The sequence below is a fragment of the Trachurus trachurus genome (assembly GCF_905171665.1).
Source record: "Trachurus trachurus genome assembly, chromosome: 6".
NCBI classification, from domain to species: Eukaryota; Metazoa; Chordata; class Actinopteri; order Carangiformes; family Carangidae; genus Trachurus; species Trachurus trachurus.
The window spans coordinates 13,290,160-13,304,220 of record NC_139897.1 but is presented as its reverse complement, the minus strand read 5'-3'; the positions used below and the strand labels follow the sequence as shown (position 1 = coordinate 13,304,220).

The following is a 14,061-nucleotide window of genomic DNA, read 5'->3' as shown; positions in this document are numbered from 1 at the left end:
GCATCTTTAATATGATCAACTGGAAATTAAATTCAGCACAAGAGTTTGACCCTTTTTTGACCATGCACTGAGGAAATGTTCAGAAAACACATCAGTCCATGACATTTTTATGAAAGATGTCACAACAGTGCAAATTCATTCCTGGCAATGAATCCAATCCAATTTCTCTGGAGGGAAAATTAATGTTTAATTCCATTTTCATATGTCCATTTTGATGACATGTTTATGATAAAATTGTATGATAAATTATATGAATTTTAAATTATTTTTTGTTGCATCCTATCAATGTCATCATCTTGAATATCTGCAAATTTTTTGCATTTTATGATTATCTTAGGGTTCAGAAATAAGAACTCTTTCCATTTTAAGCAAGTCCAAAACAAGATTTGTTATCAGAAAAAGATAGGTTAATGGTGAATTATAAATTTGTATATTTAGCATATTAGTGCATGAATACTGCTGTAGGTACCACATGTGGGACAGTTGGGATATGCAGATTTACTCACCATCAAGGTGCAGCTAAAGATTATTTTATTTGGGATTATTTTAATTCATGCTTTTACAGACAGGCAGCAGACATGGTCCCGACTGTGGAATGCCGCATAAACTATAACTGCAGCAGAAATTAAATAATATTAGCCTATATAAATAATAATTGAATTATTTTAATGGGACAACTCTAAGGTATTATAAACTGCGGATTGGGATGCTGCCATTCTCCCCCTCGTCATCTTTCAAGAGAAGATCTTTTAGCTGGATAAGACAAACTGAAAGGAAAGACGTGATTGTTGTTATGGACCTTTTCCCTTATTCACAGTGCATTGACAGTTCGACTAATGTCCACATGGGGGCAGCAGTGTTCACAAAGCTTGACAGTCAACACGATTAGAGCAGACGAAGAATGTCGTTGGTCCAACGTGAGTTAGCGGGCTAATCACAACTGATGTTACAGCATCTTTGGTTACAGTCACAGTTAGCGATGACTGTTGTCATTCCTCCATGAAAGGGTGACCGAAATGGAGCTGGTATGGTGAGTAATACTTTAATTTAAACTCATACGGAATGCCATAAATGTTGTTACCGCTGGGCTTATTTAGCTCTTGGCTACCAAGCTAGTTAGCATGCTAAGCTAAGTCCGACCGTTTTGTTTTGGCTGTCAGCTAACAGCTAGCTATGTTAGCCAAACGTGAGACATTCAATTTTTTAAAAGGGTCATACAGAACAGCGTGTACCATACTTATGTGCCAGTCTTTAGCTTTTATTCCGTAACAGATACTGTTACATTTTAAACGCAGGTTTGCACAGAACTGCACATGATCTGCGTGTCAGCCAAACTATTTAATGAGACAACCAACTTCTCAATCAGTCAGTGCGCGGATGTAACTTAGAACCTCATGTTACACAAATGTAACCTATGGTATACCATTTAAGCTACGATATGCTATTCGGACAACTGAAACAATAACTCTAACCCTTTTTTGTGGAGATGAGGGTTGTAAGTTTATCGTTCGTGGTAGGATGTGTTTTCCCATCATGTTGATAAACGCATTCTTGCTTCAAAACACAGTCCTGACAACACAGAGCAGTAATTTGACATGTGTTAGAAATGTTGAACGGGGAAGTTCATAGTGACATCATACCAAAGATACTCTATTTACCGTCTTTGATCATACTCATAGACTATAAAATCATACTTCAGACAGAGCTCTACCCACGTGTTGTTGTTGTTTTAATATGCTGGCAGTGTCACTTAATACTCACGTTTACGGCGTTACTTCCTTAACTAACGACCTGTCAGAGATTTTGCCATTTGTAACAAATTCAGAAGGAACTACGGTAAGCAAACTGTATGGCACATTTTGATGAGTGTCAGATATTATATCGATCACTGATTGTATTGGGATTGTTCAAACAATAGCAACCAAAATAAAGTCAACAGGCACTGAAAAAAATCAAGTATTGTAGTGTTTTCAAGCTGAAATCAGGAAATGTTTTGTAAATTTATTCAATCATTAAGAAATAAGTTTAGTATTAGTATTTTGTGGTTTTTTCTCCTTTTCCTTTTTACTCTTTTACTCTCTCTGTCTTTCTGTTATTATTTTATTGTGCTTTTATGGTGATATGGATCCCCTTGGGTCTGAAATAAAGAAATGAATGAATGAATGAAAAGTATTAAATGTGGATTAATTTGCCCATGCCTCCCATCTACAGCTGTTGCTTGCTGATTGCTGATATCTATATTATTTTGTTTATTTGACTAAATACCACTGAATGTGTGTTTGCACTTAACAAACCAGATCTAACAGACATAATTAAAGCAATGTGATATGATATTTTAATGTATAATACTTTTATATAAAGGGAGGACCTTCCACCTCCGGACACCCCATTCTTTACCAGGGATCTCTATGAAAAATATTCTCTTGCACCAAATGTCAGAGAACTGTGGACCCTTATCCAGAGGTATGTCACTACATATGAAGTTACAAATCAGTTTAGGTTTTACTGCATTTTTCTGTGTGTTTTTAAAGGCTAACTAGTGAAACTGCATTTTCCATTTCCCTTATTTTTTTCCTCCACCGCAGTCCTGCAGAGAATGCCAACATAAAACAAGGGTGTGATGTTGAGACTGCCAAAGCCTCCCACTCTCCTTCCACAGAAGACACTGCAGAGTTTAAAGACAAGAGTTGCATCAGTAAGGAAGAGCCCTGTTATGACAGCTGTGAAAGCAAAGATCCGCAGCATGCTGAAGAAGAACGCAGGGGTACCGAAAAATCAAAAGTGAATCTCAAGCAGGTTGAGAATGAGGCTCTGGTTGCTTACCCTGATCCCAGGCTGCCATACCCTTGTCTGTCCTCCATATCCACCAAAGACCAGAGCACATATCTCAGCTTGCTGATGAATAAGAATACCAGGAATGCCCCAGAGGTACCAGTGTTTTCTCTTTAACAGTACCTTGATCCCGACAGTCCCTGTTGCATTGCTTAACTCAAATAATCTGGTCTAATATTTCAGAATTTGAAAGAACGGGTACACAATGAAGTGATGCAGTTCATGAGGTACCTGCACGATGTGGCCCGAATTTGTGCTAATGATGACTACAACTTCATATCACAGGGAGCTATGCAATATTCAGAGGTACTGATGCTACAAAGATTTCACCCGTCAGCACGTCTGTTTAATGTGTTCACAAGCATTTAAATACAGATCTCAAAATGTGTTTTTCAGGATTTCTTCAGGAGCTGTTTGGAGTGCATTGGGACATTTCCTCAGTTCTACCAAATCCATGAGATGACTAGTTTGACAGGAGGAACTTTCAACCCAGGGTTGGATCTGACCTTTGAAAAACAGCTACTAATCATGGTAATGTACTTTTTTGAAGTGCTTCTATCTAACAGAGCAGTTCCAGACCTGGAGGTGTAGGATTACCATTTCATATTTTCCAGTTCGTAAATGCCATTGTCCAGCTTTCTGTTCAACCTTTCATCTTGAAGTATTGTATTGCAGAATCAGTCTTTTGGTGTTGATTCACTTCCTCCATTTCCATATTTGCACCCTTTATTTCTCCAGGGCGATGTGGATATTACAGACCACCAGATAGTGCCTGCTGATGCACAGCTTGCATCGGATTATCAAAGTGTTTCATCAGAGAAACCTCCAGCTAAAAAAGCTAAGGACATGCACGCTGTAAGCAATTGTCTCGCTTTTTTAATTACTCCAATAAAGTCACAAAGATGTTTTACTGCTAGAATGGGATTCATGACCGCAGGTCTATTGTAACACCATATCAGCTCTTGCAGTTTTCACAAAAGACACCAGAGGGTGTTCATGTCTTGCTCAGCAAAACCAGTGCTAATTGTGTTTCTGAAGGATGCTTGGTCAGACACAGTGCTGTCAAAGTCCAGTTAATTGTATGCTTGTATAGGTACTCAGCTCTATTTGTTTGACTAAAACCACGGATGTTCTGGTGGTTTAACTTGGTTTTGTTTTTCTCTCTAGACTGTCAGCAGTGATGGCAATGCAGAGAAGCTGTGTGCGCGTTATGAACCTGACGTGTGTCTGACTCATGATGCCCTGGTAAAGCTCCTGGACAACCATGGCCCTGACTTCGGGGAGTCATGGGAGATGCCTGTTTGTATCAAAGTAAATCCAGGAAAAGGTACAGCATCACCATTCAGCCGCTCATGCTGTCATCGGGGCAATTAGTTAAATTGCAATGGGTTACATGCTTAAGAACGCAGGACATTTTGTCCATCTATCAAATCAGCTCTTCTCATCCTATCTAAAGGCAATATCTTAACTGTTGTTCTGCATAATGAGCAGACAGTAGACCTTATTTCAAAACAATGATGTTTGAAGAGGATAGTGACCACAGATTCATACGGTTTCATCAATACCAATAATAATGGTTAGAGCAGTGTGTTTACAGTGAAACAAGATACATAGTATGAGTTAAATTGTATTACACACTCATTTTGAGGGGGGTTGTCACTTACTGAATTTTATACATATACAGTATGTAGCAGTGAAGGGTGCATTTGCATTGAATGGCCTCATGGTGGCACTATTTCACATAGTCCTTTAATTCACATGTCTTATCTGCAGACAGTGTTCAGAAGAGGACTGTGTACATAGACTCACCTCTTCTCAAGACTGAAATGACGGTGAGAGAGAGGAGTCACTTCTACCACGAGGAGAGCTTGAAGCTCTCCATCAGAAAGGACAAAAGTAAAAATGTCTTCCACTTGATGACGGAGCTTCCTGTCAGTGCGGAGCAACCCTCTGTGGTATGTTAATGCACATCAGGAACTGGTGATGTGATGTGTGGTTGAGTGTTTTCAAAAGTGAAATTATTTTTTGTTTCCTGTGTCTATACCAGGAGAGCTCACAAAGAAATCCAGTATGTTTTGAAAACAATGGTCTTGACTTTGAGGTGGACTTTACTGACCTGGAGACATTTGGAGAGACGACAACCGTTAAAAACCCCAAGGTGCAGAAAATATGCAAAGAAGAGGATACATGTGTAAATAGTAAAGATACGACACATGCCCCAACTTTGAGTAAGAGTGACAAGGCTGTTGAGCATGTTGCAAACGCCAGCAGCAGTCCACTAGAAGAGATTAACCCCTCGGGTACAGTTGATGGTTCAATGACAGTGAAGACAGGTCGGCCGGTTGAGAGTGAGTCCAGTGTCCTAAAGACTGAATCTGCGCAGCGGGACTCTGCACAGGAAAGTGACCAAGACATGGCAGGAGACTCTGAAGATGAGAAGCTGGTCATTGATGTCTCTGTGTCTCCAGTTCCAACACCTACAAAACAACCTGACCCCACTCGTAGCCCAGTCCCTCAGAATGACCCTGCAAATTCAGAATCGCCTCCCTCTCAGAAACTTCCCCGGCGAACTCGACAGTCCAGAAAGTCAAAGACCGGTGACCAGCTGGGAGAGATCCTGCGCATGCAGACAGCAATGTTCAGCTCTGCCAACGACAAGGGCAAATGCTCCACAGTATCCCAGGAGACCACCTCACCCACGCGAACCCCAGGACCCTCGGTGTCGGTTCACTCCCATCCAACGTCTTTGGTTAAACCCTGTGTGACTTCGTACTTGGAGAGAAACCAGAACCAGGACGGAGAAACCTGCACAACTCCCCATATATCTACACCGGTCATCAACAACAACACGACGGAGCACAAAAGTTGGTGTCAAATGGATTTTCATTGTTTGGATTTAAATTGTCTGTATGCCAGTAATAAAACACTGTGGATTATTGTCCCCTACGCAGGAATCCTTTCACAGCACCTGCAGTCTAGTGCAGAAGATGAACAAGATTACAAGGCTCCAGAAGAGGGAAACCTACTCTACAAGCTCTACAGTCTGCAAGACTTGCTGGTCATGGTGCGAAGCTCTGTCTCCCTGACACATTCCAGAAAAGTAGGCAGAGGCCCAAACAAGGTATACAAGTCAGTTTATAAACATCCCCCTGAATCTTAGAGTCACATGATGAATATATCTAACCTTTTTTTTTTTGTCCTTTGTTTTCCACCCCAGTAGTTTGTGCCAGTGCATGTCCTGCCCAAACTGGAGTACCAGTTGTGTTATGGTGTTGAGAGTCTAACCAGCAGTGAGGCTTGCAAGCTGTGGACAGAGACATTGCTCCACTCCAGCACAGTTTCATACATAGGTAAAACTTTTATTCCTGCTACTAATGAGTCAGCAGTTAAAATTGAGTTCCCAAATTACTCCCGGCTCGAGTGCAGTGCCTTTCATTTTTCAACATAAATGCTATGAAAATAATCAAAGTAACATTTACGTGGCTTTAAAAAAAAAAAAAAAAAGGAGAATTTCCCCTCCTCCTCCCCTCACTGCCTTCGGAAGAGTCCACAAGGCGAATCCTCCCACAAACCAATGAAATACTCTGGAGATGACTCACCGTCCTGCTGCCACTGTGTACTGATTAAGTTTACTTTGTTGCCATAGCAACAGACACACTGGGTTGTGAGGAATTACAAAGAATACAGTGTGCAGATCTCAGCTAAATGTTGTTTACGGTTTTTGATAAAACTGCTTCAGTGAGTATTGTCGACTTATGTTTGCCGTGGCGTTTACCTGTTGCTCATGATCCAGGGAGTGTCCTTCCTGTCGTAGCTGCTCGGATTTGTTGACTTGTGTAGGTGTTGTCAGGAAGCACACGTCACCAACTACTTAGCAGGGGGAAAAAAGTCAGTCTCTGTCTAATGTATAGCTTTTGCAGGCAGTAGTCTCTAAATTACAGCCCTTTCCAATCTGTCAGTGCAGTTGACAAACAGTACACACTGACAGTACAAGTTTCCATACTGGTTCCTTTTATTTAGCCGTACTGCTATGAACAGTTTTCCCAAATGAGTGGAAGTAACTCTGCCATGGTTTTCTTGTAGAGTTTAAAGAGTCCAATTTTCCATTCTACAAAAATGAACAGTGTTGTACTAATAGTAGAATAGCCATAGAGACAGAGCTGATAAAATAACTTCCTTCTTTGCTTTGTCGTTCATGCTTCATCATGTGGTTTATCATGTGGCTTACACATTTGTGTATTTATGGTTTTGTATTCAGGCTCTAGAATAGTCCATACTTGAAGCAAGGCACTATTGAAATGAGAAGGAATTGTAAACTGGAGTGGGAGGTAGGAAAGAAGATGGGGACCAACAAGCATTTCTTAGCCCTCTTTCCAGCTTGTAACAACGCTGGCAAATCATCACAGACTAATTGCATTGTAAGCACTAGTAGGAATGACGTTGATGATGAGGTGAAGCTCTTGATGTGCAGGCTCATTAGCTCTTTTCTCAGTGTATCTCACCCTCTCTCCGTCTGTCTCTGTAGCTCACATCAATGCGTTCACATCAAAAGTAGCTCTTGTGAGAAAGCTGCCTGACGACTGGAAACAGAACATCTCCTGTGGGTTCAAGTGAGTGTCATTAGAGCCGGTGTGTGCCAGTGATCAGGATTAATCCAATCATCCCTGTGTGATTATGTTACCAAAGATTTTTGTCAGTTTTATCAATAATTTAGCTGATCATCGTCACCTCTGTTATCATCATTTGAATCGGTGTTGAAAATTAGAGCCACACCAAAGTACAAACCGTAACATGATGATATCTCTTTTCCATTCACAGGCCAGCCAAGTCTCTGAATATTCTGCACCACCTACTGAAAAAACTGACGGGGTAAGAGGAATTTTCCTCTTTTTAGTCAGATGTTTTATCTTGTTAATGATTAATTAATTTTTAGTTTGGGTCGGTTTAAAATGACGGTTTTTAACCACTGGTCCTGATGACTTGTATGAAGTGTTACAACTGCAAAGATTTAATCAATATGTCTTTTTCTTAAACTTTTCTTTGACCGGAGAACTTAAATTGTCTGAGCACATCTTTCTTCACGCTCTGATTAAAATGATGAAAGTTTTGTACATTCAGAGCGGACAGCCTCGGGGTAAAGATATGACGACAGTCTGCCCTCGTGTTTGTGTTGGAGCGTTACACAATCGATTACTCAACAACGCTCAAAAGATGTGTCACCTTCTGCTTTCTTAAGGCTCTGTTCACCTAACTCCAGTCATGCGCCGGGAAACGAGTGATCCCTCGGAGCGCCACGACATGTTTCAATATGTGGGTTCTGACTTTCACACACCTTCGTTGACTCAATTTGATTTTCTAGGTTAGACGAAGGACAATACCTGATTGTGCACAAAGCAGGGGACCCGTTTGTGACCTTATTAAAGGCGGCTACTGGGAAAGTGAGTCGGGGGGCGTACGACCTGCAGCAGCGCCACCGCTCCGTCCCACAGCCCCCAGACTCTGGCCTCGTGCCCTGGATACCTGTTGATCCAGCTGTGGTCCTGCCCTTCCACAAAGCACATGGCCGTGTCCCATGCACCTTCCCCATCTTCCCAGCTACACGCAAAAAGGTGTGTGATATTTTTTTTAATCAAACATTACTAACGGTATCAATCAAGTCCGTGACTGGACACATGGGTAATAAGAGAAATGAGATGAGGTGCGACTGAAGGTCTTGGTTAATTTTTTAGGAAGTCTACACCCTCTCTTAGACACAATTACATACACATAAACACACACAGGTGGATTTTCTAAAAGCCAGAATAAATGAAATGCTGTGTTCCACTAAGTTTAGTCAGGACAAAGCATTTGGCTGTTTCCTTATCAGACAGGCTGAACCAGCACACTACTGCATAGTTTGCCTGTGCAAGCCTAAAACTAACAACATGGACAAAAGAGAGCATACCACTACAGTATCAGCAACAGCTTAGTGTGGGTTATTGGTGTACACTCTGAGACATTCATTGAATGCCTGGCAGAAATTCCACATCGTAAAGACGAGAGGACATCTTTTCTTTGTCAAACAGCAAAGGAAACTGTCAATAACATGTTTTCATCTATGCATTTTGCCAGCATTTGCCACGGATTCCTGAGAGTACCAAATAAAAAATATTGCTGTAGGGTATGATGTAAGGTGCTACTTAATTTAGCCGTTATTTAAAGATCTGTCTGCTTTTCTTTCGATCTGTCTGCTTTTCTTTCAACCCACAGCCGGGATCCAAAACCAAGAAGAACCAAGCAAAACGTGCCGCAAAGCGTAAGAGGAATATGGAGAAGCTAAGTCAAAAGTCAATTTAAAATCCCTTTTTGTTGGATTTAATATTATGTTGTTCATATCATTTCATGTAATCGGTTATGTGAATCATAGGAGGTGCTAAGCCTGTAATGACACTGAATAAAGACATGACCAGTGGAGCACTTTCTAGAGTATAGAATCTATACTTTTTATTTTTATTTTTGTTCAGAAATGTTTTGTATATTTTGTCTTCTGACAGTGTTTTGTAAAAAAATTAAAATAAACAATAAACTTTGTTTAAGAGTTCATATGGGATATCTGGAGTTATTTGAAGGCACAGAACAGTTTGTGTGAGGGTAAAAGTTCAACAAAGCCTTGAAAACCTTGCAGTGGAGCTTTCAGTGGTGAAACAGGGTGGAGTGCATGGAAAAGGGGAGGGAATCTGAGTCAGGGGAGGTGAAAGGGGAAGTCTCTCTGGATGTCAGAAAAGTTGCAGCTCCACACCCATTCCACTTTTAACTTCGCCTGGACAAATCTCTATCATCTCAACTTCTACATCTCAGGTCAGTTCAATGTGATTTTACATTGTAATGTGGAGTAACTTCATTTGTAATTGAGATAAATATTAAACTACCGCTGGTGCAGGTTTAAAGGAAATTTCTAATTTAAAGTAACGGATTATATGATTTCCACTTAATCGTCATTCAGTTTGTGTTGTGCTTGTGCTGTTTTGTTGTCTCTTTTCTTTATAAAACTCAGTTCCTGTTCTGCCAGCTCTAAGTTGTTATGTTTTGTGCATTTGAATGTGCTCAATTGTCACACCAGCCTACAGTACAGTAGCACTTTTCCAGGGTGTGTCTCCTTGGGCCTGGTGTTAAAGATGTGTGTTAGGATTACTAGGGAAAGTGTGTACTGTCAGTAGTATGTATGCCATAACAGTGAAAGCAAAGGTGGAACTGAAGTGATATGAATGAACTGAGTTTCTCTGCTTGTGTTTAGAAGACTTTGCCATAGAGTCTCAGGTGATTATGTCTTAAGACAAAACAAGCATGACCCCTTGTATGGTTCAACCCAGAGAACTCAGTGATAGGATTAGAGTGAGATTTCATTACAAGATTGTATGGTGTTGATAGTTTTGTCACCTTTTCCAGCACAGGCAACATGGCTATGGTGTCAGAGTTTCTCGGACAACTGTCCCTCAACATTGGGGTAATGCCATACTTTCTATTTCTTTTGTCATCTTTTTTTTTTACTTAAGAAAATATCCATTCTGTTATATACATTGCATATTGTTTGTTCAATAATGCTTTTGTCTTTGTCCCACACTTCTAAATCCTCAGGCCAATGAACCCATGTTCCCCACTGTGGTACCTGCTATGGACTTTGACCCTGACAGAGATGCTGCCAGAATAGAGACTGCTATCAAAACCAAAGGTAAGATACAGAACAGTGCGTGGAGAAAAAAAAACAAAATCAGTGCTTGGTTCCGCTACTTCTCTCAACAGATGAGTAGCTGGTATTTGTGAGTCAGCATCCTGGCTCGAAATATTTTGGCCATGCTGGGAACACCTCCAAGTCTGTGCCTGAGTGCTGCCACAGCTCTGCTCTGGCCTCTGATTCAGAGCTGCTGTCAGCAGCCTGACCGCTGACTCTCCAACAGCCCACCATTTTGTAGAAATTATAAACTTGATCTAGGTGGAGTTGGTTTTCTTTACTAGTGACGGCATGGTTGTTAAAACACCATGTGACCTTGTCATGTGTTAAAGCAAGCCCGCTCCATCACGTGATGAATGATTCAAAATATAATTCTTGAAGTATATTTGGTGGTTTAATTCCATCTCTTTTAAACTGTGTAATCCTTGTGCCTTTATTGCATTAACATTAGGAGTGGACGAACAGACCATCATTGACGTCCTTACAAAGCGGACCTACTCCCAGAGGAGAGACGTCGCTTTTGCATATGAAAGGAGGGCAAAGAAGGTACAGTGTGCCTGGACAGAATATTAAAATAAAAGAAGAAAAAAACCCTCCACAGCTCTGATAATGTAGTGGGGCCCTTTCAGTCCAATCAGGTAACATTATTATATTTTTATATTTTAAGGACATGATCTCAGCCCTGAAGGGAGCGCTGTCCGGTTCTCTGGAAACAGTGATCCTTGGTCTAATGAAGAGCACGGCCCAGTATGACGCCTCGGAGATCAGAGGATCAATCAAGGTAAAGGACTGTGATTCTATCAATGGACTCCACTGAAGGGTCACACTGCCCTCTACTGGAAAAATGACAGTATGTCTTTTTGTTGAGTTGCATCTGAACTAGTGTAGTATCTTCCAAAGTGTCACATACGAGAACTAATCATTTCTTTCTCTTCAGGGCTTGGGAACAGATGAAGAAACGCTGATTGAGATCTTGTGCTCACGCAGCAATGATGAGCTTGTGGAGATCAAGAGGGTCTACAAAGAGTGTAAGTTCAAAACAACCCAGGTATTCATTTAAAGGCCTTGAAGTACTTTGTAACGTATAATGTCTCACTTATTGGTTGTTGGGCTGTCTGCTCTCCATACACTGTGAGATCATTATACATCACTAGTTCTCTTGCATTAAACATATTTTTGCCAGCCTTATTTTTTTATAGCTGATTATTGTGGATATACTGTACAGAGAGTGTGAAAAAACTAAAAATGAACAATCATTTCCCATAGTGTTCAAGAAGGAACTGGATAAGGACATCGCAGGTGACACCTCAGGGAACTTTGCGAAGCTGCTCCTGGCTCTGGTGCAGGTGAGATCCGTCAGTGTCTGTCCTCATGATTTATATCACACTGTCATGTCGAAACTGACCTGAGTCGTGTCTGATTTCTGTGCAGACCAAGAGAGCTGATCCATCTGCTATTGTAGACTACGAAAAGATTGATGAAGATGCCAGAGTAAGCTGCCATTTTCACCTTGTCTGGAAATAAAAGTCAATTGATTTTATTTATTTATTTTACATACACTGTAAGATATTAGCTGTTTTTTTTAACCTTGCATCCACTCTCTGGGTAATATATCCATCTGAAGATCAACCTTGTTTGATATCAAAGTTGTTTGAATATGAACAAGTGGAAGTGAATCTATTCACTTCCACCAGTTCATTCTTAAAATAAGTACTTAAGTCAGTGTTATAGTTGCGCTTTTTAGGATGCAGCTTTTGCATTTAACCAAACAGAATGACACGTCTTAAGGAGTTTAGAAACCCTGGATAATTTGATAAAACTTTGTGCAGATGATAATGTAGTTGCAGACTTGAATGATAATTTTGGTATAGTTCTGTTAAAAATCATGTTAAAAAAAAATGTATAAAGTAATGTTCACAGGTATTTTGTTGATTCCACTAAGGCACTCTATGACGCTGGCGTGAAGATTAAAGGAACTGATGTGGCGACCTGGATCTCCATTATGTCTGAGAGGAGTGTACCTCACCTGCAGAAAGGTGCTACAGCCTGTTTACATGTGGAATCATTATGACATAAATGCTGATTTTTGCTTTCTCCTTAATCATTAGAAAAATGCGCATGTCACCAATTAGAATGAATTATTTTTCTCTGCTCATCAGTGTTTCAGAGGTACAAGAGCTACAGCCCCTACGACATGCAGGAGAGCATTCAGAAGGAAGTCAAAGGAGACTTGCAGAGGTCCTTCCTGGTGCTAGGTACACTTATCTTTACCAGGATATTCATATTGATAATACATTGTAGTTGCTTTGGATTGACAATGGCCATATTTATTCATTATCTTAAGTAAATATTGTCTGATAGCCAAGGTTTCGTTATTAATCACTTTCTTAATGACAACAGAATACAAAATGAGTTGTATATGTATTACAAACAAGTATTATAAAGTAATACAAAATATTTTATTGTGGATATTTCTCTTTTTCTTTTATTCCAGTTCAGTGCTTTGAAAACAAACAGCTGTACTTTGCCAACAGACTGCATGAAGCCATGAAGGTAGTTACACTGCTATTCTCTTTCTTCTTGCTGAGATGTGGCAAGTTTGAAGGCCAGACTCTTGTTTTTTTTTCTTTTTTCTTTTCTTTTTTTTTTTGCTCTTTGGAGCAGACGTAAGAAGTACATCTGCTTGTGAAAGTGCAATTTTGCTGCAGGAACACAGAATCCAAAGTTGGTGAAAGTTATCTTACAACAGTGTTGCATCAGCAGCTGTAGTTAAGTATAGAACATGTGCGACTCAAGTAAGTGCTGAATTGTGCTTGTCTGCTCAGAGTAAAGGAGCCAAAGAGAAGATAGTGACCAGAATCATTGTGTCCCGCTGCGAGGTGGACCTGAAGAAGGTCTGCTCCGAATACAAGACCACCTTTGGACAGTCTCTGCAAAAGACTATTTTGGTGAGTTTATTATAAAATGTGCCTGACATGTTAACGGCTTTACAGTGAGGCTTCCTCCGTCACACAGCGTGTATAACCTGCTCTTCCACAGGAACACACCAAGGGAGACTACCAGAAGGTTCTGCTCGGCCTGTGTGGAGCAGAGGCGTAAAAACTAATCATCAGTATCCAAAGGGCCTCACTTTCCACCACTGGAAAGGTTCACTGGAAAGGTGGGCTTCTGAATATCACACTTACAACTGCAGCAAAAGCCCATCTTACTATTCCAACACACACACATTTAAGTGCAACATTCAACGTGATAACTACATCTTTTTGCTATATGAAGAATCTGTATTACCGACTACCTATGTTAAAATAAAATTTCTTTGAAGTATTGTTTCCTAATTTCCCCTTGTGTGTTTCCTGCTTGAGGTTTACATATTCCTCCACAGGAGGGCGCTATAGTAACATTAGAAGCAGCTGCTGAAAGTTCCAGTTAATCTATCTCTCTAGGTCTCATACTTATCTGATACCTGATGAGGAAATGCAGAGAATTTACATTTTTGAATAAAATGCAAAGTTTGATCTTAA

General features: G+C 40.4%; 2 protein-coding genes across 3 annotated transcripts; both read left to right on the top strand.

Moving 5' to 3' along the window:
* Positions 1-889: 889 nt before the first annotated feature.
* ice2 (interactor of little elongator complex ELL subunit 2) lies at positions 890-9,412 on the top strand. The gene is made up of 15 exons (XM_083973123.1): positions 890-1,030; positions 2,362-2,463; positions 2,586-2,928; positions 3,016-3,138; positions 3,229-3,363; positions 3,571-3,687; positions 4,000-4,159; positions 4,606-4,787; positions 4,880-5,696; positions 5,784-5,953; positions 6,053-6,182; positions 7,358-7,442; positions 7,651-7,701; positions 8,192-8,441; positions 9,082-9,412. The coding sequence occupies exons 1-15, from the start codon at positions 1,017-1,019 to the stop codon at positions 9,166-9,168; spliced, it is 2,766 nt and encodes a 921-aa protein (XP_083829249.1). The 5' UTR covers positions 890-1,016; the 3' UTR covers positions 9,169-9,412.
* A 176-nt stretch (positions 9,413-9,588) lies between these two features.
* On the top strand, positions 9,589-13,789 carry LOC310986884 (annexin A2-like). Of its 2 annotated transcripts, none has more exons than XM_083972986.1 (13): positions 9,589-9,669; positions 10,258-10,315; positions 10,447-10,540; positions 10,992-11,086; positions 11,208-11,321; positions 11,478-11,568; positions 11,807-11,886; positions 11,972-12,031; positions 12,483-12,576; positions 12,700-12,795; positions 13,035-13,093; positions 13,366-13,488; positions 13,580-13,789. In XM_083972986.1, exons 2-13 carry the CDS (start codon positions 10,268-10,270, stop codon positions 13,637-13,639), a joined length of 1,014 nt encoding a protein of 337 aa, XP_083829112.1. In that variant the 5' UTR covers positions 9,589-9,669; positions 10,258-10,267; the 3' UTR covers positions 13,640-13,789. The 2 variants fall into 2 exon arrangements, with proteins under 2 accessions (XP_083829112.1, XP_083829113.1); XM_083972987.1 differs by having other exon boundaries at positions 9,634-9,669; positions 10,263-10,315.
* The last annotated feature ends 272 nt before the right edge of the window (positions 13,790-14,061 follow it).